Source organism: Larus michahellis, chromosome 6 (genome assembly GCF_964199755.1).
Source record: "Larus michahellis chromosome 6, bLarMic1.1, whole genome shotgun sequence".
In the NCBI taxonomy this organism is placed as follows: Eukaryota; Metazoa; Chordata; class Aves; order Charadriiformes; family Laridae; genus Larus; species Larus michahellis.
Window position 1 is genome coordinate 27,438,205 of NC_133901.1, and position 25,040 is coordinate 27,463,244.

General features: G+C 37.8%; 1 protein-coding gene across 7 annotated transcripts in view; it reads left to right on the forward strand.

The window, feature by feature from the left end:
• The window catches only part of ATP13A3 (ATPase 13A3), a 61,291-nt gene that overhangs the window by 5,463 nt on the left and 30,788 nt on the right, over positions 1-25,040 (forward strand). For 4 of the 7 annotated variants that reach the window (XM_074593113.1, XM_074593112.1, XM_074593118.1 and 1 more), the window contains exons 3-7: positions 17,026-17,119; positions 18,995-19,168; positions 19,983-20,153; positions 20,461-20,531; positions 24,268-24,348. In XM_074593113.1, coding sequence (XP_074449214.1) covers positions 17,026-17,119; positions 18,995-19,168; positions 19,983-20,153; positions 20,461-20,531; positions 24,268-24,348 — 591 coding nt within the window. Of the gene's footprint in view, positions 1-1,253; positions 1,367-17,025; positions 17,120-18,994; positions 19,169-19,982; positions 20,154-20,460; positions 20,532-24,267; positions 24,349-25,040 lie in introns of all 7 variants that reach the window. The other 3 variants (XM_074593115.1, XM_074593116.1, XM_074593117.1) reach the window with 1 other exon arrangement.

The following is a 25,040-nucleotide window of genomic DNA, read 5'->3' on the forward strand; positions in this document are numbered from 1 at the left end:
TTCAGAGAACAGTAATTAATGATTCGGTGTTGAAATGAGAGGTTATGTTGAAGGGTTCTGTCCTGGGTATGGCTGCCTTTAATGAAAGCATCAGTCAACTGGCTGATTAAATGTGCTTATTAAATTCTCAGGGACTATGTGTTGGAGGACATGATGAGAGTTCAGAATGACCTGAAAAATAGGTCCCCCAACAGGGACAAATGCAGAGTACTGCACTTAGGCAGGAATTATCATCTGTGCAAATGCAGGGTGAGGAATAACTGGTTAGGTACTAGAAAAAAGACCTGGGGGTGTACTGGATCACAAGTTGAACATGAGTCAGTGTCATGCTGTTTGCAGAAAAGGCAAATATCTTACTGAGATGTTTAAACAGGAGTATTGTCTGTGAGATGTAAAGTTTAAATCCATCAGCTTTATTTGCTGTCAGTATACTTTCAATGTGCAGACAGCATCTGTTTTGGGTGCCAAAATTTGAGAAGAATTTGGACCATTTGGAAGGAGTTCAGAGGAGAGAAATGCAAATGGTCAGAGTTTGAGGAAACAACTTCATAAAGATGGAAAAAAATCCGAGTTATTTTGGCAAGAGATGAGGAGGTTAAGGGGAGTGTAAGAGATCTCAAGTACTTAAAAGACTTATAAGAAATGCTGTTTTCAATAATCATGATGGGCAGGTTGAGATGGGATTAAGTTTCATCAAGGAAAACACCAATTAAGCTTTTAACTTTCTCCCAGTAAAAATGGTACTTTAAGAAGTCTTATTGGTGGCCATTAAGAACAAGTTCCTGTGTTGAGTAAAGACTGGTATAGCTGGTTTAGGTTGGGGAATATCTACTGATATCCCTTTCATCCCATTTCATAGGATTCTAGTTTTAGTATGTGTCAAGTTTGAGACAAGAAGGGGGAAATAGAGAAGATTGTTTTTGTCCATCGTGTGGTCATATCATTTGAGTTTAGACTTTCCAGAGGTTCAAATAACTAGACCGTGGTGCATGTATCACTTTGGAGACATACAGTGTTCTGGATGTTACTCTCTTCTCTGGGATGCTGCCTCCTGCAGGTGGAGCAAGTCTTATTGTGCTGTGGGGATGCTCTAAACCTCTGTGGTGGAGGTACTGCAGGATGATGAGGGGTGTGTGTGTAACTTCAGTGTAATAGAACATGGATGAATTTTCAATTGTTTCAGTAGTCTTAGTAGCTTCAGATTACTGCTTTAGACTCAGATGGTAATCCTAATGCTTCTGATCCATACTTAGAAAGGTCCACCTTTGGCTTTGAAGATCTTTCTGAAGGACACGTACCTGGCTATATTCACCAGTACAGGGAGCCTAAGGGAGGACGGACAGATTTCAAAGTGGCAAGTCCAACTGTGAGTATAGCTGTGCTATTTTACGTAGCGTTATTTTCATGCACTCTTATAATTGCTTTTGTTTGCTTGCAGTAGACTGCATGGTAAAACAAAGGATCCAACCATTCCTTCTATTTCAGCGATTGATTCATAAGATAACCGGAATGTGTGGAAACATTTAAATTAATCCTTGCATTCTGCTGTCATAGCATGTCTCCAAATCAATGAAGAAAAGTACAGTAACCCTTGTGAACTCTGACCTTTAGATCTGCCAAAGCATTTAATGTCAACAATAGCAAGAGCTTATCTTCAGGAGGACGCGTTTAATGCAGTAGTAGATAGCAGGAGCTGAAAGTTCAGTGACGTAGATAAGGGTTGACCTCCAATGTGAAGATTGTACGATGTGTTGGCAGTTATGTTGCATTACCTGCCTGACTTTACCTTCACTCCATAATAGTATTTATTGAACTGTGTAACTTTCGGGTACAGATGAATTTCCTGAACAGTCCTATTACTGTTGAATTGCTAGAGGATTTTTTTCTCTGAGCAGAAGGATAGTTTTTCTTACCTCTGTTTCTCAGAGGAACTATTTTTATTTTAGAGGAGTGGAGGAATCTTAACATATCTGCCATTGTCACTAAATTGTGAAGGCTTGATCCAAAGCCCAGTGAATTCAAAGGGTTGTTCCCTTGGATTGAGCAGTCTTTGGCTGAGGGTGCTGCTGTCTAAAACGGGTGCTTCTGTCACTATAGCAGTACTCCAGATCTGACAAGCTAGCAAAAAGTTCTTTGCAGACCAACTGGTAATTCAAACAGGAACATAAAAGGGCGGTCAAATGTGCAGTCTTGCAGAGTGCATTCTTTGGAATTAACCCTGTCTTCAGTTGGTCCATTTGGTGAGGACCACAAAAAAGTTAAGTAGCGTTTCAAGAGAGGTTCTTGACATTAGTCTCCTGCATCATAGCCATGCTTTATTGCTGGAAGCAATGTATGGACCTTATGGCAATACTGAATACCTGTGGTGTGAAAAGGAGTAATGGTTTTGACTCCAGTTTGGACTGCCAGGCTTTAAATGCCAACAGCGTATGGATGAAACACAGCTTCTGCCTATTTGTTGTTCTGTACAATTGTACTGCTGCGACAGTTATCTGGTGCTTGGGCGAGATCAACCCATGGTGAAGGGTGTGTGTCTGGAGCATGGGCAGATGTAATGCGTCTGAGTGAACAGAAGCACTTGGAAAAACCCTGTTGTGCCGTCTCTGTTGGTTCAAAGTGTACTCAGGCTGCTGACTTCTTAAGTTTCATTAGTTCATCTACAAATTTTTTTTTTGTTTGAAATACAAATTGCATTTTCTGATGACTGTGTCTTTTCCAGCAGAAATAGCTTTACTATAGTAATAAGCAGACAGAAATGTAGGAACTTGCGTAATGTTTCAGCACATGAATTGTGTGCCTTTTGTAGGGGGAGAGCATAATGAAAAATAACTTATGGTCCTGTCAGCTTGACAGACTCCTTACTCTGTAGCATGTACATGTAGGTATCCTGATAGCGCTCTTCCCTGTGCCACCCTTTCCTTTATCTAGCAACACCCCTTCCCCAGAGAGACAGCTTGTCAGTAGCGAGGCTGTTGGCATAACTGCATTCTGAGCATGTGTTATGAAGGATTTTTGTGCCTTGAGCTGGTACTGGTAAGGTAGTAGTATTTGTAACACCAGTTCTTAGCCTATATTCCTTTTGGTAGTGATGATCTGGTGTGTTTAATTGCCGATGGCTCTTTGCTCGAGATCGCTGGTCCATGTATCTTCCATTGGTAGAATGGATCATAGGAGTGTTTGGCTTACATTTCAGTACAAGTAATTCAGACTTGCCTAGTCTGCATCTTGCGTGTTGAACAAAAGTAGAGTGCCTCTGCTTCTTCTACTTGCTGTTATCCTCCTATGGCATAGATGTCTGGGAAACAAAAACCGTAATTGTCTGTCCATCTGTAGTTGGGTAATGCTTTGTATGTATATAACATTGGTGGGTGTGGTAGGACGATTTACATAGTCTATAGTCAGACAGTAATTGTGTTGTCTGATTAACTACTGTCAACAGAAGCTGTATCAAGTTGAGAATATTTTGGTGTGCACCCTGAGAACATGCTTTCTGTTGACTTACTGCTAAACTGAAGTAGTTTCCCCTTTTGTAAAGCTCATTTTCCTTGGAGACTGTAATTTTTGATATTGCAGATATTGAACTATACCTAGGCAGTTGAGTTTATAAATTCATGGGGCAGTATTTTGTGGCGAATCATCTGCTCAGTGTTTCATTGTATCCTCCCATCTTATCTTTGCTAGATTCCTGAAGTGTGGGGTTTATATCTATGCTTTCTTCCATCAGGGAACATCCTCATTCCTTGGATGCTAATTTTATTTTTTAGCTAAGTTAATATTTCTTAAGTTTGAAAGTGTAGTAGCGTGTCTATTAAATACAGCTATGAAAATGGGCTTGATACCTATAACATCAGCTTGTAAGATAGTAAAAATAGGGTAACTTGTGGCTGATTCCCTCCTTAATGTTCCATCAGAATAAGGTAATGTTGAGAGCTTCAATCTTTTTCAAAACCTTTTTGATTGTTTTGCTTTCATTGAGATAAAGTAGTTGTGAATTTCCTTCCCGGAGTGCCATGGTCGAGTAGAAACCAAAGTGCATATTCATACAGTGAGTTATGATAGTGTTTAAGTTGGGTATTTCCTAAGTTCTTTTGTTCTACCTTGATAATGAAGGCATTTTTAAAAACTCTGCAAGGTGGTTGGTGTGTTTGCGGGTAAGATGGGAGTTAAGTAAATTTCTGTCACTAAGCTGCACATGTGGATTTCTAACTATATTAATCAGACTGGTTTGGTGGGTATCTTGGATAAAGCCTACCTATGCTTCTTATGTTCTAGAGATATTTCAGGGGTCTGGGACTTGATGATGAGGAGTTCAGTGTCTATGTAATTACCAGTTTAATTCCTTGATGACTTATGAAAAGTCATTAAAATGTTTGTTTTAAATCTTTTATCTTGCGAGCCAACATTGTTTGAATGTTCTTTCATGAAAACATACTTGGTATGATAAGTGGAATCACAGACTCACAGGATGGTTGAGATTGGAAGGGCCCTCTGGAAGTCATCTTGTCCATCCCTCCTGCTCAAGCAGGGACACCTGGAACCAATTGCCCAGAACCATGTCCACGTGGAATGTATTTTTTTGTAATATATGTAATGGTATTTAATGCTTCTATTCCACAGATGATTTTTTTTTTTAACGTCAGCACTTGGTGTAACCAGCAGGTGCTTCTAGGAACATGTGACTTCTCTTCCACTTGCCTGTAAAGAATGAGTATGTATGAGAGAATACAGACACTTCTGCTTTTGAAAAAGGGTTTAATCTTAATTAGCTATTTGTGTAGTGTGCTATTTTCTAATTTATTTGTGGCATTAATGTGTTATTGGCCATGTGCAAATTCTTATGGGGTATGAGGCACAGTAAGAAAGATACACAGCAGAACTGAAAAGGGCTGACAAGGATGATCAGAGGTATGGAATGACCTGTTGAAGGGAAGCTGTTAGTCATTTCTGCATGGAGAGGGGGGAACTGAAGGGCAGGGACTAAAACAGTTTATAAAAGGAACACAGGTGGCAGGGAAGGAGTAAATAAGGCAGGATTTCACTACCCCTTCAAATAGAAGAAGTAGGAGGCTTCAGCTGAAACTGGTAGATGGAGGGTCAAAATAAGGAAAAAAAATATTCTCCCCTATGAACTCAGGAATTCTTTGCAGGATGTGGGCAAGCTTAAAATGTGCTGCAATGTTAGCCTTCAGCTAGACTGTCTATTTTTTGATTACTTTCATTGAAAGGATATAGAGTAAAACTACTTAATGCATTTAACGTATATGGAAGATAGTGGCAGTCCTTAATGGTGCTTTAGAAAGCTGACCTCTGTTTTCACCTAACATTTAAGAAAAAACAAGGGGAAATCTGAGCAGAGCATCTGGACCAAAGGTGTCTGAGAAGAGGCTACTTCTGAATATTTGGCTAGACAGCGGTGGTATTTCAGTTAGTGAGGTCAACAGTTGAGGAAAGGGTGCTCATTGATACATTTAGTGTACTTACTTAAAACATTAAAACATTTCAGTCTTGGTTTTAAAATAAAAACAACTAACTTTCCTCCTTACAGCAGAGAAGATGGATACAGTTACATCTCTTAGTACCACTATAAAAAAAATTATAGGCTAGGAAAGAAAAAAAAATTCTAAAAATGGTAGCTCAAATGTAAATATTGCGCTAGACGTAATATGTTAAAAGAGAATTTTTCCTTTTAGGCAAGTTTGCAGGATAAAAGTTAACTATAAATGGAGTGATAGCCAAAAGCTAATGCTTACTGGAAGAAGCAAGCCTGAAGACCTTTACTGACTCATCAGCGCTGAGGAGATTGCAGCAGTTGAAGGGACATCACGTGTCAGATTTTTGTAGAGTCTGTTTCCATTCTGCAGAAGTTGTCTTCCACTGCTGATGCTGTGGAAGTCACTCCCAAGAGGTACACGAGCACTGCAAAGTATCATTTAGACTGAGCTATTTAAGGCAATGATGAACCGTATTGTAGCAGGCTGCTGTGAGTTCATTTAATTTCACGGATTGTAGAAGTCCGTCTCTGAGGGACAGCTGTTTAGTAAATTGCTGAAGCTCTTCTGGGTTTGTAGGACTGTTTTGAATGACTGGGGCATAGTAGCTAGATGGATGTGGGCCGAAGTTTACATTGCGGGCATGGAGGTGTTGAGTTAAATGTTATGGTCCTGAACGTCTGTTCTCTTTTTGTCTTTGTCAAACTTCTGTTCATGGACATGGAAAGTGGAACTTTTCCCCCTTGGTTTTCTCATCTTACCTCATATGGTAGTTTTGAGAGTAAATGAATCACTTTCAGGAGCTAAGCTGTCAGGTTGTATAAATTCCTGTGCATAAGAAAATCGTCTTCTACAGCAGTCTGATCTCTGAACGGAACTTGTTTGCAGATTTTTCTGGTACTATTTCAGTTTTTGGAATTTGATTAAGACAAATGAATTGTCCTGCCTGAACTTCTTAAGTTGTGTTAAATTCTTTGATACAACCTTTTAACTTTAATATTTAATGTTGTTATGGTATTTAGAGTTTTAGCAATTTCTGTCATGTATAGTATCTGTTGATTGGTGGGTAGCTTGCACGCAAGAAGAGTTCTTTCCTTGAAGTGTTTCTGATCTAAGTGAAGTGAAAGTGCCACATGCTTAATTTATTATCGCTGTTTAAAAAAATTGCACTTTCGGTAAACATTATAAACCTTACATTTAAGTGCTGATGTTTAACGTATTTACATGTATAGACCTCTTTACAGAATAAATTTTAAGAAGTGAGTACAACTTGTTGCTATTTCTGTTAATCTGGAAGATATTCTGTGTGTGTGCATTTAGCAGTCACGTAATTGAACTTTAAGAATCTTTACGTTTTTCATCACAACTTCAGAAAAGTGTGGAAAAAATACTGCTGCTTTGTCTTAGAGTGCTCAGCTGAAAGCAACGAAAGGTCCTAAGTCATACTTACAATAGGAAAGAAAAGAAAGACGCTAAAGCAGATTGCTTGCTTATGATGAGTATGACTGGTTCTCGAGCTATGCTGTAGTCTTAGCTGTATGCCAACTACATGTGCTTTTGAGGAAACAAAAGTTAAATGTCTAAACTTTAGAGGAGAGTTCATCTCTTGTGATTAGTCTGGTTGTGCTTGATGATCTCCTTGTAGGCGAACAGAAATTTGATTCAAATGTTCTTAGGTTAACGTCAAAAATATTTTCCAAGAATTTAGAGGAAGAGGAAAAAAAGTCATTGCCTCCTTTTACTGAGCATCCATACCACAAAAGCAAATATATCCCAGGAAGCAGATACTCTACATCACACAATAAGGCAGCAGCCACACAGGAAAGGCTGGGCTCTTGGCACAGCCCCTGAGGGGAAATGCTTCCTTGAAAGGACCCATTGTTGCTGGATCTGGGTCTTCAGACTCCCAGTTCTCCGCTTGCCGTTCTCTTGGGTTTGAGATGGGGCATCTTTGCCATCTCCATTCTCTCACCATAATAGCCTTGGTTTTTTAATCAAATAGAAGGACTGAGTAAAGTTCACACCCCATGCGAGAAGGGAACGTCTTTTTGGAAACAGCTTCGTCTTTTTGGAAACAGCTTCGTCTTTTTGGAAACAGCTTTGTCTTTTTGGAAACAGCTTTGGTGCTCAACTATTGAAAAGTCACGCTGGGTGTAATGGCGCCATGCCTTACCCAAGGAATTTGAAACAGTTTAACTTTCTCTTCCAAGAATAAATAAAACATTTCATTGTCCCTGTTGTCAAAGTCTGTGAATTCTAACCCAAATGTCTGGTATACTCTTCCAAGAGAGGAAAGAAACAATAAGCATCTAAAATAAATGTATGCTTTATTGGATTCCCTTACAGGTCTTCTTTCCCTCATGACAGCTGGGTAGGAGATCCAGAAGACTAAAAAGGAAACAAGGAAAGACTGTATTTCTGTGTGCCTGAGAGTGGGAACAAACTTTAGGCAATTTTGACTTTTGGTCCTTGATTTATCAGTTGAAAATTTTGTTCATTAATGTAAATGGCTGCTGCTTGAAGTAAGATAAATGAGATGGCAGGAAGGTTAGGTGCTGAAGTGCTTGACTGGCTGTCCTTGATATGACCGGCTGCTTTCCTAAATTCTCTTCTAACGTGTTTTCAACTTGTGCATGTGCTGTTACATTAATAACAAATTTTTAAGTGGTCTGAAAATAGCGATCTGAAGACCAGTTAGAATGTAAGTTTTGAGTATAGTATTGGCAATAGTACTTTGTTATCATGATGAATTGTGATACTGAGTTTATTGTTAAATGTAGAATTCTCTTTCCTTAATGTAGCATGTTTTCTACTATAAACATTGCAATTGCTATTACAGCCTACAAAAAGTATACTTTACAAAGAATACACTCTACAAATGTAAATACAATTTTGGTTTGGTGATTGTTGGATACAATGGTCTTCCTTAAGCCTAAACACAGAAACAAAAGCTTGTATTATAACAGAAAGCCCAAGATGGGAAGTGATAAAATAGGTATTGAGTGGAGGGCTTTGTTAAAATTTAGCTCGTGTACTTGTAAAATTTCCATGTATTCATTAAACTATTATGTCATTCTTATTGTTAGAGCGTGGTTAGTTGACTAAAGTGTTAAGCTTTGTTTGTAGTACAGATTATAGCCTTACTCCTTTCAAAATATAGCTGGAGGATTTTTGATCTTCCATAGTTCTTTTAGCTTGTATGTCCTACCCAAACATTTATTGTACATTAAGTGGATAAATTCATATTTAAGGGTTCAGCCACAAGCTACTGGAGAACTGTAAATTGCATTGGCTTCCATTTATGTAAAGCGCATTTCTCAGATTGAAGGTGCATCTCAAGTAGAGTTATCTTTTCTGTTTGTAGTGTGGACTACAAACTTGTGAAAATATCCATATGTTAAAATAATACTGAAAGCTTTACAAATAAATATAAACTACACGTGTAAGCTCATCATAGTGTATGTTGAAGTAAAAGGCGATAACCTTTTCTTTTTTTTTATGGTCACAAAAATGTGATATCCCCAAACTTTTGGCTAAGTTGTTTATCGGGTATAAAGTGATCTGTTCCGTTTTGAAGTGGTCTTTGAGTGACTTGGCTTTGATGTTTTGGGAGCAGGCAAAGACCGGCTCTCGCACATGGAGCCTGGCTTGCCAGGTGGTGCAAGAAGTGTCTGGCATTGTGCTGCAGTTCGGATACGTGGATCCCTTGAGTCCAGGGTGTAGCATAATCCCATCTGCCTCAAATCGTGGCTCTAGATATCTGGTGGTCCAAGATATTAAGTGGAAGTGGTCCGCATCAGAGAAGCAAAAACGCCAAGTGCAGGCACATCTGTGTACAGAAGCTCCTTGAAGACTGTGAGAATCCATAAAAAGGAACTTTGGAAACCCTTTCCTTTGAGGAGGTACCAAGACTAATGAGTGAGGGATGATGAATCCTGATAACACTGTTTGGAGACAAGATGTTGTAATGTGGATTTTCACAGGACATTCTTATGACCTTTAAATTAGACTCCTAGCTTTTTTAAATTGCAATTCTGTTTAAAAATGGTCCTTTTTTCATTTTGAGAGGCTGCAGGTTCTGCCAATCTGTTGCAAAAGCAGGCAGTGAAGAAATTTTGGGAAATTGTACATTATTTTTATAGATGCTGAAATAGGATCTCTTACGTAAAGGAGAAGAACTGGAAAGTAAATATGGGACTTATGTCCAAGACACTGTGGGCAGAAGCTTTGGTTTCAGCTCTTGAAAGCTTTAAATGTTCTATTCAAGTTTGCTTTTTTTCTTGGTGATTGATTTTTAACATGTGCAGCATGTTATGTGATATGGTTTGGGAAGAATGTGCTCCTGAGTCTTTTTTTATCTTTATTTTTTCTGCTCTTCTTAGCCTGTGTCCTTGTCCCTGTAGTTATTGGTTCATCACATTTTAAATGAAGTCAGTGTTTTAGATTCTGCTTTTCAGGTATTGTATGTGGAACTCATTGGCAGTTGGCATGGGCAGGAGCTGCAAGCTCAAGTAGAAGTAGCTGATAAGACTTTTCCTTCTATTTTTATAGCTCCATTTAAAAGTGTGCTTTTTCTGGAGCGTGGTTGCTTAAGCTGTACGTAGAACTTCTTTCCTTGGCTGCTGGCAATTCTAACATCAGTTAAATATTACACACACATTGAAAGCAATGTATTGAATGCAACTTTGTGTGGTCAGTGCTGCCAAGTGTTATGTAGAGCAGGTCTCATTAGCAGGATGGCAGGGATAATCTTTCTGGAATAATTTTGAAGAAGCATTTTCATTTTTTTTTACTGCTAGTAGTTAGACAAGAGGTACTTTGTTTTATATGCATATGGGCATATTATAACATGCAAAATCAGAAATACACTTAATATTCAAAGCAACTTTTGGTATTTGGCTTGAGATGTGAGCACAGAACTGTCTTCCAAAGCACCATATCCCTGGATGTGCCAAGTGCTCCAGTGCAGCACCTGATGCACAGCCCTTGTAGGGTGATGTGGAAAGCTGGCTTCTATGGCAGGGCAAAAGAATACACTTTTCCTCTCACAGTCACTTTCTAAAATTAACTGCCATCCACTTCTGCTAATGGTCAGCTGTAACCCAGGCTGTGTTTTCATCTTCTGTAAGAATTTGGATTTATTTTGAAATTGAACACGTTCTCAGAAGATACATATCTCTTCCTGGCCTGTTACTTATTGCTCATCTAGTTTGACTACTTCCTCAGTTTTTAGTTTCATAACTGCCAGTATGGCAGAAATTGAGCATTAGTTGGTGTTCTGTATATGTAAAGCAATTGCAGACCTCCTGTAGGTCCATTCCACGAATGCCAAAAACCTTTACCATAATGCATGGGAAAAAAATGGAGTGTTTGGTAACTGCTTTCAGTGTGTGGGAATTGCATGTTACTGGGACAAGAGTAAGCCCAGGTGGTAGTGCTTTTGTAAGGTCTGTTACCTTGTGAGGTTGATTCCTTCTTCTGATAAAGGATTGGAAGTATGGCTCTAAAGTGCAGAAATGTTAATTTCTGAGTGACTGAAATGATGTTTGGCTTTCTAGTTTCAAAACAAGACATGTTTTTTTTCTGTGTTTTGACAGCAGCAGCCACTATCTGTGGTTAAGAATAACTCTTCAAGATACTTTTTTAATTCAGAAACCTGAAAGACTTGAAACCTGAAAGACTTGTAATGACATCAAGCTATTTAGAAACATAGTTTTCAACTCCAGAGCTGTAAAATGTCTCTTAATGGAGGATACATTTGTTGTAAGTAAGTTCTGGAAAAGGATTTTTAGTCTTTCAGTAGCCCTTAAAGATACCACGATGCCATTTATACCCTTAAAATACTGAGATACCCAGGAGAGCCAGACGGTCACTTAGTAAGACACTAGATCAGATTTCAGGAACTTGATTCATGTTTGATCTATACCATGATCTTTTTCTAGACAGGTCAGTCAGTTTTTTTGGGTCTTAATTCTCTTCCTGTAGAAGGTTACGGTGCTTGGTTTATTTAATGACAGTGATTATGTAGGCAGCTGAGGAAGACTGACTTGTATTAATCTTTGCACATAGGTGGTTTTTGGCGTCTCTTGCTTTTCCTGCCTGCCTTGCTAGATCTTTTCCTTTGCCCTTTGTGTTCTTACCAAAGCAGTGCTGGTTCATCCCTGTCTTGTACAGAAAAGTAACTTGTTTCTGCAATGTTCAGATAGTGAGCAAGTTCCCTCTTTTAGCTTTGTAACACTTGATCTCTAAAGTTTGTCTAACTCGGTGTATATGCCGGCTTCACTATGCTCTGTGATAAACTGTAAAATGCTGAGAGTGAGAAATGTGTGTATGTATTAACCACTGCCTTTATCATCAATTCGCTCTTCAAAATGAACATTGCTGTCATCACTCGCAATAGCCGTAAATCCAGGAAGGGGTTTGCTGTGAAGCCCATCTGTTTTCAGCTGGGCAGATGGTATCGGGACTGGTGCACAGACCTGAAACAAGTCCGCAGGCTCCTGGAGAGGCGTTAGTGGCTGGAATAGCAGGAGCTGGAGTGGCAGGCAATGCCTGGAGCCCGGCACAGGCCTGCATTGTTCCGCCACACTGGAGGGAAAAGGGAAAAAAAAAAAAAAGGCATTCCAAGCAGTGCCAAATTTTCTTTGATATGTTAATCTTTTGATAACAGTTTGAAAAGCCCTTGGAGACTTTTTTTAGATTTTAGACAAAATAGTTCATTTGTCAGGACTTCCCTTGTAGATAGGGTCTCAGTTATTAAGAACTGCCTCGCTACTTCATGGTAACAAAAGTAAGTGCAGAGGACAGCTGCTGGACTGCTTGCTGGTAAGAGAGACTCTTTCAGTTATCTCGGGATTTTTACAAATATCTGAAAAGAATAAACTAGGGAATGTTTAAGATACAAGTTTGTAAATTTATTTACATGTGTATTTTAAGCAGGGAAATTATGACAGCATAAGCATATGTAATAACTTGATAATTTTTTATGCATATCCATACGTGGATTTTACTAACGACTTGAGCTGTCAGAATTGTATTTTCACCTGAGAAACTTGGTATTTAAAATACCCAGTGACTGCAGCAGATCTCAGAAGTTTTTTCCTTTGTAGCTGTAATCTTTCCAGACCTTGGAATTTTTCTCTTGAAATTATGAAACTTCCAGTTAAACTGGAAAACCAGAAGAATAAACTGATGACAACAATGTATGTGTGCTAAAGCAGGATTAGTTTTAGTTGTATTTAGTTATTAGTTTAGTTATGGACTTGGGACAAACATTGAGGAGAACAGAGGGAAGATCTCTTTGCTTCCCACCCCCCCAAATCAAACTTGAAGGGTAAAATTTGCATTAAAGTAGTTTGTTAGTAGCTAGTAGTCCTCGAAAGTGTGGCTTGCAGAACTCTTCAGGCACACTGATTGAGACTTACTGTAGTTCTTTTACAACGTTTTCCTTAATAAATATGCCATGAGGTCACTTGCAGCTTTTATACTGTTGCTACAAATGTTTATTGCCTATAAATATTTTGGTAGAACTGCTTGCTGTCCTGGTTGTTTAGTCAGGATAGATCAACAAATAGATATTAGTGTAGTAATTCAGAAAAGGTGCAATATTTTCTTCACTGTGGGGGATGCGTATGGCTTTAAGGTCTGTTCACTGCCGTTGTTTCTCCAGTGATCCAATCTGTGATCTGCTTTAGCTCCAAGGTAACATCTGCTTAAATCTGGAATTGAAGTGCTGTGCTGCTCATAGCTACATACTCTTCAGGACAGAGGCAAATAGCAAATGCAGTTTAACTTAATTTTGATATACTTTTTCAAACTAAGTTGCAGATTTGCTATTTAACATGTGATTCAAATGTACGCTTTTAGAAGTACTTCCGGTTCAGCTGAATGCTATACCATTTAAATTTATGCCTATGTTGTTCTAAAATGTTGCAAGTGATTTCATTTGCTTAGTCTCAGTGGCAAATAGCATTTCTTCTACAGATCTTTTTGATATTTCCTACTTTTCTGACTCTAGAATATGCTTAGCTATAGAATAGTAGCTCAATGAGTAAAAATTATGTAAGTGGAGTGACAGTAACTTTCACTATTTCCATTATTTCTTTAAAAGGAATAAATAGTGGGTTTTGGATGCTATTTTCAGTTTGTTAAAGGGGGAAAGGAGTTTTCTAGCTGTTTGCTCCAGGGAAGTTGTGCCGGCAAGAGGCTGTGTGGCAGCATTTACTTCAGAGGCACTTTATATTTGAATATTCTTGAGTCCACATTATGTCTTGTGAGTGGATTTCAACCTCACTTCAATTCTAGTACTACTAAAATGTCATACTCCCTTGTAGTCTGAAAAGTCCAAGGCTCATATTTAAATGTTTAATTAAATGTTTAAGGTATTGAAGTGTTTAATTTCCCACCATGTTATAGAAGGAAGTAAAGATCAAATGCATATTGCCAAACTCTCTCCTGAATTGGTGAGATGCTGCTACTTACTTCTTCGATCTGCCCCAGTAGTTGCCTCCAAAGAGAGTAACCTTTGGAGCCCATGGTGGTGGTGTTCCACCCCAACTGTCAGCAGGGCAGTGAGAAACAAACCCAAAGCAGTTACGGGTTTGAACTCCTGATGATGAGCTTGGGCTGATGATGTGCCCAAAGGGATAAGATTGGAGAAAGGGTGCTGTTCTTCATTGCTCAATAGTAATGATTTTCATGACCTATCAACTAAGAAAAGATCTCTAATGTTTTATAAGTTCAGAGATTTGAATTTGAGTTTAATATGGCAAATTATAGTCTGTGAGAAATAATGACAATGTGTGTGTTGAAGGTGGCTCAGTAAATGAGTCTGTATAAAATAATGCAGATGGAGCTAATGATGTGAGTCAAAAATAGCCTCCTAATGCTCCTTGTGTATTCCCTGTGTGATTCTACCCAGCTGTTCAAAGAACTCTCTGAATCACAGGAATTATTGCTGGTGCTCTCAGTGCTGAGATTTCTCTTCGTGCTTCTTCAGACTGATGACTTGATGCTCCTTCCTAGCTGTGGAATGGCCCTAAATTACAGCAATTGCACTTCTCTCGTGCTGCCGCGGTGTCCCATAAGGTGCCTGTTCTGACGTGTTGGCCATATGGAAATCTCGGTTGAGATTTACTGATTTTGAAGCTGCTTTTATTTTGCCACCTAGTGCTTTCCTGTATCAAGTATGGTTGTTGCTAGATATGCTCATCAAGGTTGCAGTCTTGCCTTCAGGCACTGGTTTTGATGTTGTGGTACACTGTAGCAGGGAAATGCGTGTTTGTTTAAGAGCAGACTAGTTCAAGTATGATAAATTAGTAATTCTCTCATGAGCCGTGAACACTATTAGAAATATAGTTCTGTAAATACACAAAACTCTTCCTGGCTGCATGACTTCTTGATTGAAAATGTGATTTGTGCAGTGCGCATAAAGTTGTTTGATGTTATTAATTCAAAGATTGTTCTGCGGACATTTCTTAGCAGTCCTGTGCAGGTTTAGGACAGATTTTAACTGGTTTCATGTATGTATTTTTCACAGGATAGAAAGCTTTTTAGTGAAGAAAAGTGGCAATTTTAACAAAAATGTGTTTTAGAACTTGCATGACTTGTGTAACAGATAAGGAAGTATCAGTGGTAGATATCTTTTGGCTTAATTTCCAGATTAATCTGCAGTAAGAAAGGTATTCATAGTTCAGTATTGGATAGCAATAGAAATTTTTCAGCTTAATAAAACAGGAGCATGACCTGGTGTTTGTTATCAAATTAGCTTCCTTCCATACAGAAGAAAGTACAAACTGTATCAAGCACTCAATTTATGAAGTTCTGAGTTTGTTTCTCACCTGTGACTGAGCGCTGTGTTGGGATGCAGTTCTTTGCTTTGAGTGTGCGTTTCTTCCATTAAGACCTTATTCAGCAGATTTCTGAGGAGACCCAGATTTGGGCAGAAACAGAAACCTTTTCCGTTGGGTTCCTGTTTCATTTGTTGGCTTAACTGGAAAGGAGGTGGTAGCTTGCAGAAAACACGTGAGGATGTGATGATGTTGATAAATCGCAGGAGTTGTGAGGGAAGGACATTTTGAAGTTGGCATTGCTGCTGAATGTAAGTGCATGGATCCACGGTCTGGCTTTGAAGTCTGGTGATTTGATTTGTGAAAATGTTGGGGAGTTAATGACAGCAAAGAACTTGGTAATGGTTGTGCTTTTATCATAATGCCACCTAAGGCTAAGTATTTTGACTAGTGGCATTCTAGTCTTCAATGGACAGCTGAGATGAAGTTAAGTGGGTGGCTTTCACCTTGATTATTTTTTTTTTTTTTTTTTTGGTAACAGCATTCTGTCTGAAAAATGACAACAACTACTTGTGCTATGACAGTGAATCCTTAATACCTGAGGACTGCTTATATGCTGTGGTAGTAAGTGCTATCTTCAGAGAGGTTTATACATGTGGAATAAATAAAAACAAAGGCTGTACAGTGTCAGTGCAGAGAATGATAGCTAATCCATGCCTTGACCGGTTAGCACTGGCTATTCAATGGTTTTAACTATGGTTGGTGGTCCTGTGGAAATACAATACTGGTGCATTAATTATAATTTGTATACAATTAACACGTACAAGGATACACAAATGAAGGTTGGATGCAGTTTTAATTTCAAAAATTTAGCTTTTTGACTGATATCTTTTGATTTTCTTTGTCTATGTGATGATGAAACTTCTGATGAACCTCATAGTATTCTGTAGCCTCTTGTTTGTAGCTCTTCCCTATTGGAATAGGGATCTGTCTGCAATATGTTCATCTCATAGACAGCTTCCTATTTTTTCATGCCTTTCCCTATTCATGAAACTTGTGATTGTAATTTATCCTCGAAGCATCCCTCAAGATTTGCAACTGTAAGAGATTTACAATAAGAAATGAACCCATTGATACAAATTGAATGGTAAAAGAATTGGAAAGAAGGGAAAAGACTATCTTACCATTAAGCATGTCTTGATTTAGAAAGATTAAACTGGGGACTAAATGTTTTTTAGCACATACTTATTTGTCTTCTCAGATGAGAAAAGCACATCTCAAGGGTACAATGCCTTTCCTTGTGGAGCATAACCTGGCCTCTGAAAGCATCTGATAGGAGCTACTACAGTATAGAATGATAGAAATGTGTAATCTGCACCTACTTTTAAGCTTTTTTTTTTTACAGGTTTAATTTAAGTTTCCATCGTGAAGTTTGTAGAACGTACGAAAACCTGCTTGCTGCATTTAGAGTGTAACCCAGTTAAATTGGTTTAAACTCATTTCCCTCTTTTAGACCTTACTGTTTCTCTAATATTTCACTTGTATTCATCCAGTGTTCAATCTTAAATCTTTACTAGAGCTCCTTGGGTCATTACTACTGGAAACAAGTAACAGTGAAAATTTAAGATGTATATTAATATGTTGTCAGTGTGTTTTATGTCTATGCACCTACAGAAAATAAAGCAACCTAATACTTAAGTATAAAATCAGTAATGTTGTTTCGATTTTTAATTATTTTGTTGTTAAAGGTCTTCCATATCTCAAGTTGAGAAGTTCCATATCGTACTAAACATGGAGAAAGAAGAAAAGAAATTTGTCAATAAAGCAGAGGAGGATGAGATGGTAATTAATTCTGTTCGTCTATTTTTATATGGGGAAAGAAACAAACTTTCATGATTTTCTCTCTAGATGAAGCATATTTCATCAGGAATTGGACTGTTTCAGTTTAAATGAGTTTAGCAATTTTATAAGGTTATCCTTGATAATCTTTTTTGGTATTAAGAAATCTAGTCTTGGGATAGGAAATGTTTTTGTTGAAAGCCTTTGCTTGGTTTTGTTTTGGTATTTTTCTTTTCTCCAAATCTTGCAGCTTTTTTCTAGTCATTTAAAGCAGGTTAATGCTCTGTAATCTGACTGTACTCTGCATACTCTTGTATATTCATATTTATGCAGATAAGAGCCATTCCCTAAAGCATGGTGAGCATTTTTATGGGTATTTGGTAGCACATAAACTTTGCTGCTTACTAGAGCAATGATATCTCTTGTTGTTTGTCCTGGAAGATGCAGCAGTTGGCTTTGACAGGCAAATAGTGGCAGCTGATCTTTAAATTTCTATCCCATTCTAGAGACAGCAGAAAATATTTGGGGTATGTTGGGATATGGTGGATTCCTGTGAACTGAAGTCCTTGTTCCTTCTTTGTGCATGCTGCTAGGAAAAGCTGCTCTTCACTAGACCAGCTTTAGTACGGAGAGTAGGCAAATACACCTTACAATAAGAAATGAAGCTGAGATGCTTATAGTCTGATCGCTAAAATAAATATTTTTGGGAAGAATTCCACACCCCCCCCCCCCCCCCCCCAAAAAAAAAAAAAAAAAGAAGCCTTAACCTCTCCCACTATCTTTCGCCCACCTGTTTTTATTGGTAAGGAGTGAATACTGACTCCAGTGTTTTGGGGGTAACAGAGAAGGGGTTTTGTCTCTGCTTTTTGTCAGCTGAGAAGGCTGCAAAATGAACTTGTTGAAAAGCCTTTTCTTAGGAAAGGAATTTAAACAATTTCTAATACTGTTTAATGAAAAGTACAAAAGAATTTGCAAAAAGTTGGTGTCAATATGAACAATGTGTGTGGGACTCAATGGGAAACTTCATTGCCCTTTTGCAGCAGGAAATATAACCTAATGATGTAATGTGAAACTCAGGAATGTAACACAGCATCTAGTAAGTCACTGAATTATTTTCTGTTCCTGGCTGTCATCAGGTTAAGTTGGTACTTCCCTACTTACACGCTTAATACTTTGTTGGTTTTTTAGTGGGAGGATTTTTCCAGCTGGTGCAAGTTACAGAACCTTTGACAGTGCAGCTTGCAGTTCCTAATGTTTCACGGTAGCATTTCTTGTTAAATGGCAGGCAAAATAAGCCAGTTTCTGTACTAAAAAGTAGTTCTTGACAAATTATTTACGTGCTTGTTTAGAATGTATGAAATTCTGCTGGCAACAAAAACTAATGCTATGCTAGCATTCAGAGCTATGCTAGCTAATCAAATGCTAATGTGGTAAAATCAGCATTTGACAAAAACAGATATGCTTTTACTCTTAACTGTTTAGTTGCCTTGTGCTGGGTCATAGTCGTGGTCAAAAATTTGGTGCTCACTGAGAGTTAAGGCAGGTTGTGTTGCAAGCAAAGTCCTTAGGGAGCGGTGCAGAGAGCAGACAGGTCCTGTAATGAAATGTTGTAAGCGACGCATATGCTCTGCCTTTCTGAGGCTTTTACTGACATTTGTATTTCTGACTGAGCAAAACAGTCCTCCTTTTTGCTGCCTCCCTGTCATGTATTAAGTTTTTTGAGTCTTTCCTCCACCCAGAAAAGAAAAAGGAGAAAATGGCTTTGAGATTTGATTTGCTTTAAATACTGCACTTATGGAAAAAATAAATGTTGGCTTCCCGAGCAAGAGCAATTAAAGAGGGTCACTGTTTGTTATTTGTTTCTCTGTTTCCATGCAGGAGATCTATGGTTATGACCTGTGTCGTTGGAAGTTGGTGCTAGTTACTGTAGGAGTGATCTGTTCTGGTGGTTTTCTTCTCCTCCTCCTCTACTGGATGCCTCAGTGGCGCGTGAAAGCAACATGCAGAAGGACTACGCTTAAAGACTGTGAAGTGGTTCTGCTGAGAACAACTGTAAGTCTATAGGAGGGTGTGCTTCTCCTGGTTTGCAGTTGTTTCACATCCCTCTTGCTGCTTGCTAAAATACACGAATCCTTGCCTGCAGTGTAGGAAGGATTTTGTTTTACAGCACTGCAGAACTGTTCTCCTTGGTACTTGTGGATAGCTTTCCTGCCCGTAGCTTTTGCTGCTCCTTGTACATAGCTTTGCTGCCCATGTGGGAAGACTGGCAGCTGTTTGCAGAGGACATAGCAAAAAGAAAGTCTTTGCTTTTGTATTTTAAGAATTAAATACATGAATGCGGTTGTCATCAAAAGTTACAGAATAGATACCTTGTTCATATAACCTGATAACATGGTTTTCGGGTTTCCCCTCCCTTGTTCAGGAAAGATACGTTTGTTGTATTAAGGTGTAACTGGGGACCCAAGTGTGGTTTGATTTCAAGTGATTTTCTTCCTCCACAATTGCTGTGTACAGTCCCTGGTTAAGTCCTCAGTTATTTGAAGTTGCAAGGTGAGTGCAGCAGGAATCCCATAGTTATTCCTCCTGCAGACCAACTATATTAAATTGTAAAGGGCTGAAGATGTCAAATTCAAGTACCAAAACTCACTGGTTAAAAAAAAAAAAAATCAGTGCAAAAATATGCTTTTAGAATTGTGAAAATGTATTCTTAAGGTCGCTGATATTAACTTGGGGATACCTTCTGTAGTTATGTATAGGCTCTGCTAATCTGTCATCTGTTGTTGACACATTTCACTACAGCTGTTGTAGTTAAATGAATGCTGTTTAAATGGTGTTTCAACCAGCTCATTTTTTTCCTCTCTTTAAGGATGAATTCAAGATATGGTTTTGTGCAAAGGTTCGCATTATGCCTTCTTTGGGAGCCAACCCTTTACAGAATCCTAACGCTATTGTACACAAGGTTTCAAATGGCCATGCTGTTCATTTCTGTGAATCTGCTGCAGAAGAGAATAAAAATGATTTGAAAAAATATTTGCCTGTAAGTTATGCTTGCTAATTTTCAAAGTATCTCAAGTACTATCTAGAGTAACCACACACAATACAGCACGTGTGAGCTGCTACTTTTGTCTAAAAGGCTAACTTATTCTTTGGGTGGAGCACAAATCTTTTTCCTCAATAACTTGTTACTAGAAATTGTGGAATGCTTAAAATATTATTCTGAAAGAAAACTGTTAATTTTTTGGTGCAGTTTTTCTAAATTCACTTTCTATCGCTGTCCAGAACAAAGTCAGTCAGAAGAGAGGTGTTAAGCGGTGCTAGTTTAATATCTGTGTCTGCCCTTGCAGATTCGTTATTTCACACATCACAGCGTGAAGTATTTCTGGAATGATTCGGTTCAAAGTTTTGATGTCTTACGGTAAGAATATTTTTTTTTTCTTTTGTGTTGTGCTGCAGACTGCGTTTTTTTAAAATACAATAGCATGACAAAGAATATGGTGAAAACTGTGAAAACTGTCGTATTCTGACCAGCTGTTTTAGCTCATTGAGTCTTTGTTTGAACCACAGTGAGAGCAGGGAGATTTTTAAGTCGTGTGTGACTTTGGAAAGAAGGTATTTGTTTAATCTACCTTTATGGAGCCTGATTCGTATAGGGTGACTGGCTGCATGCCTCTGCAGGCTTTTTGCTTATTCTTGGAGTGTTATTTGAGAATCAGAGCACCTGTTTATGGACAGTAAGTAGTTCCCCTTCTATAAAATCTTAAAAACTTTCTTTCTGATAGAATAACCTAGACTTTTTGCATTGCTTCTGAACTAGACCCAAAAAGAGTATCTAGGAAGAAGGGAATTCTCCAAATACCTTGTTGCTTATCTTTTGGTAGGTCTGTGCCGCTACATTTTAGTCTAGTTGAGCTGAATTTGATCTCTCCCTTGTTACTCTTTAGTAACAAAAACAGGTCTCTTCTCTCATTGATGGAATGCCACTCTTAGCGGGCAGTACTAGCTGTGCTTACGGAATGATGTGCTGTATTTTCTTTTATCCAGCAGCACTTCAACCTTAGGGTTGAAGAAGAAAGTTCTTTTTTCTGATGCTAATGATAAGGCCTTCTCATAGTGCTAACAAGTTAAATGAACACAGGCTTCTCCATTTTTGGCAACTGCTTGTTAAAATAAGATGTTCGGATCAGAAATATAACCGCTTTTTAACTTAAATCAATGTTTACCGCATTGAACCATCATGTGGAAAAGTCCAAGCACTACATATAGGAAAAATTAACGATCGGTGACTGAAGGAAAGAAAAATAGCCAAAATTTCTGTTAGAAGAAACATACTCGGCAAATGTTTCTTATGTTTTCAAAAAACATGTGTGCATATAGTATGGAAATTTATCAGCAATGACAACAATTTAAGAAATTATCATAATACAAGCAGTTACAATACTGAGCACGGCTGCTCTGGGAGGGTGGAAATGTCTCAGTTCATGTGTAAATAATTAAAAGCTTTTTATGTATTTTTTATGCTAAACCTCCCATGAATTACAGTGGTACAGGTAGTGACATTTGTCATTTTGCATTATCAGATTTGGTTTTCATGCCTATAGCATTGCAAATTTTAACTGTTCAAAGGCAATATTTCCCACAGATGAGACTTTAAAAAAAACAAACAAACAAAAAAACAAAACAAAACCCCCAAAACTATACTTTTATGCAAAGAATTGATACAGGAAAAAAATCATACGACTCCACGTTTAGAAAAAATGTTGTTCCTTAGCATTAAAGCAGTGACTTGAAACTTGGTATTTGTTGGCTGTTTGATTGTGCCTTTTGATGTTCTTGTGATAACTCAGCCAATTTATAAGCCCCGGAAAAATCTCAGATATGTCTGTGAAGTTATGTGAGCATTTATTCAATCACATTCTTGCTGATACGCCAAACTTCCATTTATTTGGTGTATTAGCAATGACTGAGCCTGACCACTTGTTCAGTCAGGTACTGTAGCTGAGCTGGACACCGTTATTTAGCAATTGAATAATAAAGAAGAGAAACAGCTGGATCTGAGACATACCTGATACTGGCAGAGTACTAAGTCACTCTTGCACAAAGTCAAATAAGAAATTTGCTATAACTTTTCTCTAAAGTGAATTAGGTACAATCATGTAGTGAAGTACTAGATACCACCTCTGAAATAATAGCTGAACTTATAAATGATAAATAGTCTGAAAAGAAGTCTTAAATGTTTGTTCTTCATTGAGATACTTTATCTTAATCTGCTCTTCAGTTTGTGTAAAAAAAAACAGAAATTGGTGTTGCCTAATAACACGGTAGAGAATCAATTTTATAAAGAGATGGGATATGAGACTGAGGACTTTCTAGTAAAATCATAAGGCAAGCAACGCAGTTGTAGTAGTGATCTAAGAACAATACTGCATCATGAAGATAGATTCACTCTATGCAGTTAATTATTCAAGTATCCAGAGACGGAACAATTTGATCACATAATTAAAGACTTAGCAAACTACAGAAGGGAAGCAAATTAAAATTTCTTGGGCAACAAATTTGGTTATGAGAGCTTCAGTTTCATATCATTGTTCTTTTTACAATAACATAATATTAAGATCACTCTTTTAAACAAAGGAAATGCAAGTGTAATGGTTCTTAAACTAAATCAGACTTGGTCACATAGCCAAAGAGGATGCAACTTTGACCTTGTATGTCTGTTTTATTTTAGCTGGTGTTAACTGAATCTCTGAGTGAGTTGATGAGTGCTTTATGTAATAAACTGTGTGGATGCAGGGATTTTTTTTTTAAATGGCCTGGGAATTCAGTACTGTAACAGTAGTGTAAAAAGCAGACAACATCCTGCTAGAAGCTTTGTCTTTGCACGGATGTTACACATGGGTATGCATATTTGCATATAAAGTACTTAGTTTCAGGGGCTGCTCTTAAACCCGCTGTTACATTCCTTTTTGTGCAAGAAAAGAAAAAGTGAATCATTTGGGATAGAATGGGAGGAAAGGCACCATTATTAACAGAGAATCGTAGATGTCTTCATCTAAAAATCATGATTTTAAAATCCTTGTACTTGAAAAATTTTAGGGAAACCTTGTAAACCTGTGGCCAGATTAACGCATTAACATTTTCACCTCTTCTTTCACAAGAAGTTGGCAGAAATGTGGTCCTAGCCTTTGCAATAGTGAGGATGTTTAAAGCGTTCCCAGTGTTCTAGAGGATGGAAATAATTGTTACTATATATGCACAATAAAGAGTTTTTTCTTCACTGGGATAACTCTGAATCCTTTTTAGTAGATAACTTAAGAGATATCCAGTATAAAAAAGACTTGTGTCCTGGTTTTGTCGTGTCATCTATGAAAGCCTTTTGGCAGGTAATGATATTTTCCTGTGCTTCCAAAGTATGTCTGCTAGAAAATGCCTGGATATTGGGCATGACATGTCCAATCTACTGAATTTAGTAGTTGAAATGATCCCATAGCTGTAAACATAATGATGTTTCAGGCGTGCTTGCTTATCTGCAGATGTGCTAAATCATAGCATTTGCTTTCACAGCGATCACTATTGGTGTAAAGATGAGTCTTCCAGTGATAAGGAAGTACTGAAAATGTAGACTGTGCTTTACCTAGTCATGGATAAAACTTTGATAGCAAGATGCTGCAAAATAGCTTCAGTATAGATGTATATGATAAATTGATTAATAATTGTTTCAAAAATCTTCAGATTTTAGAAACAATGTACTTTACGTTACTACTTAGAGACTACAAATGAGATAATTTGAAGAAATATTAATCCATATTGATTTAATATGTTTTATAAAACTTACTCATTTTTTCTTTTTAGAGGCCTTTGAATACTAGTTATGCTAGTGTTTTACTTCATTTTTTTTTTTAATGTTTCTCCGTTTTGATTGAAATTGATACGAGTATCCTACAGAGTAAGATGTGTCAACAAGAGGACTGCTTTTTACATCTTATTTATATCTACAGTTGTGACAAAATTGATAGAAAAACATTAATCCATAGACTTTGTTCTTTTATAATGCAGTGTAACTCTCGGCAAAGACATTGCTCTTCTGATTTACTGATACTTCATTTGAAATATCATGTTTCTTAAATAACTCATTGACTTTTTCCTTTACTTAGAGGTCTAGATGAATCTACGTTCTGTTCTTCAATTCATAATGAACACAGCGCAGGACTGACAAAGGGAATGCATGATTACAGGTAATGTTACAGTATTTGAGGGAAAAATTGTTTTTGTTCCATTACCTGCGCTCAAAGCGTTAAGAAAACTAGAAGACAATTGAGTGATTAGTGTTTACTGACTCTGATGCGTCCTTCAAAGAAGGCTGTTAGATATATGAAATTCTTGTTCTTTCCGATAAATTGAGTAGGAACTAGACTCTGATACTGTGTTGAGTCACTTTTCTCAAACTATGCTGACCATGGGAATTGGAACTATTGCTTAAAGTAATTCAGAATGTATTTCTGAAATTGTATGTACTACTAAACATTTTGAAATAAAATGAGTGTACAAAAAGAATAACAAGCAGTTATGTTTTCAATCACGCTGGCAGGTACACGGTGGAATTTGGCATTTGATGTAAAACAAAGTAGTTTTTTCTTTTTTTCCCCTCCAGTAGCTTGCATTTAAGTGACATAAATGTTACCACAACATACTGGCATGTTGAAGGGCATGTATGGGTTCAGAAGCAAATAGACTGATTCCCAGTGGAAAAGTCCATCAAGGGTTCTTTAGCTGGAAAGATGCTCATTTGTCTCAAGCTGCAGATTGTTGAAGGCTTGAAGGGAATGCTGGGGGAGATCACTCTGCTGCTTCTTGGTTTCTTTCCCATCCTTGTCTAGTGGTCACTGAGAGAGGGGGTAGTGTACTAGTGGCTGATAAAGAATATTGG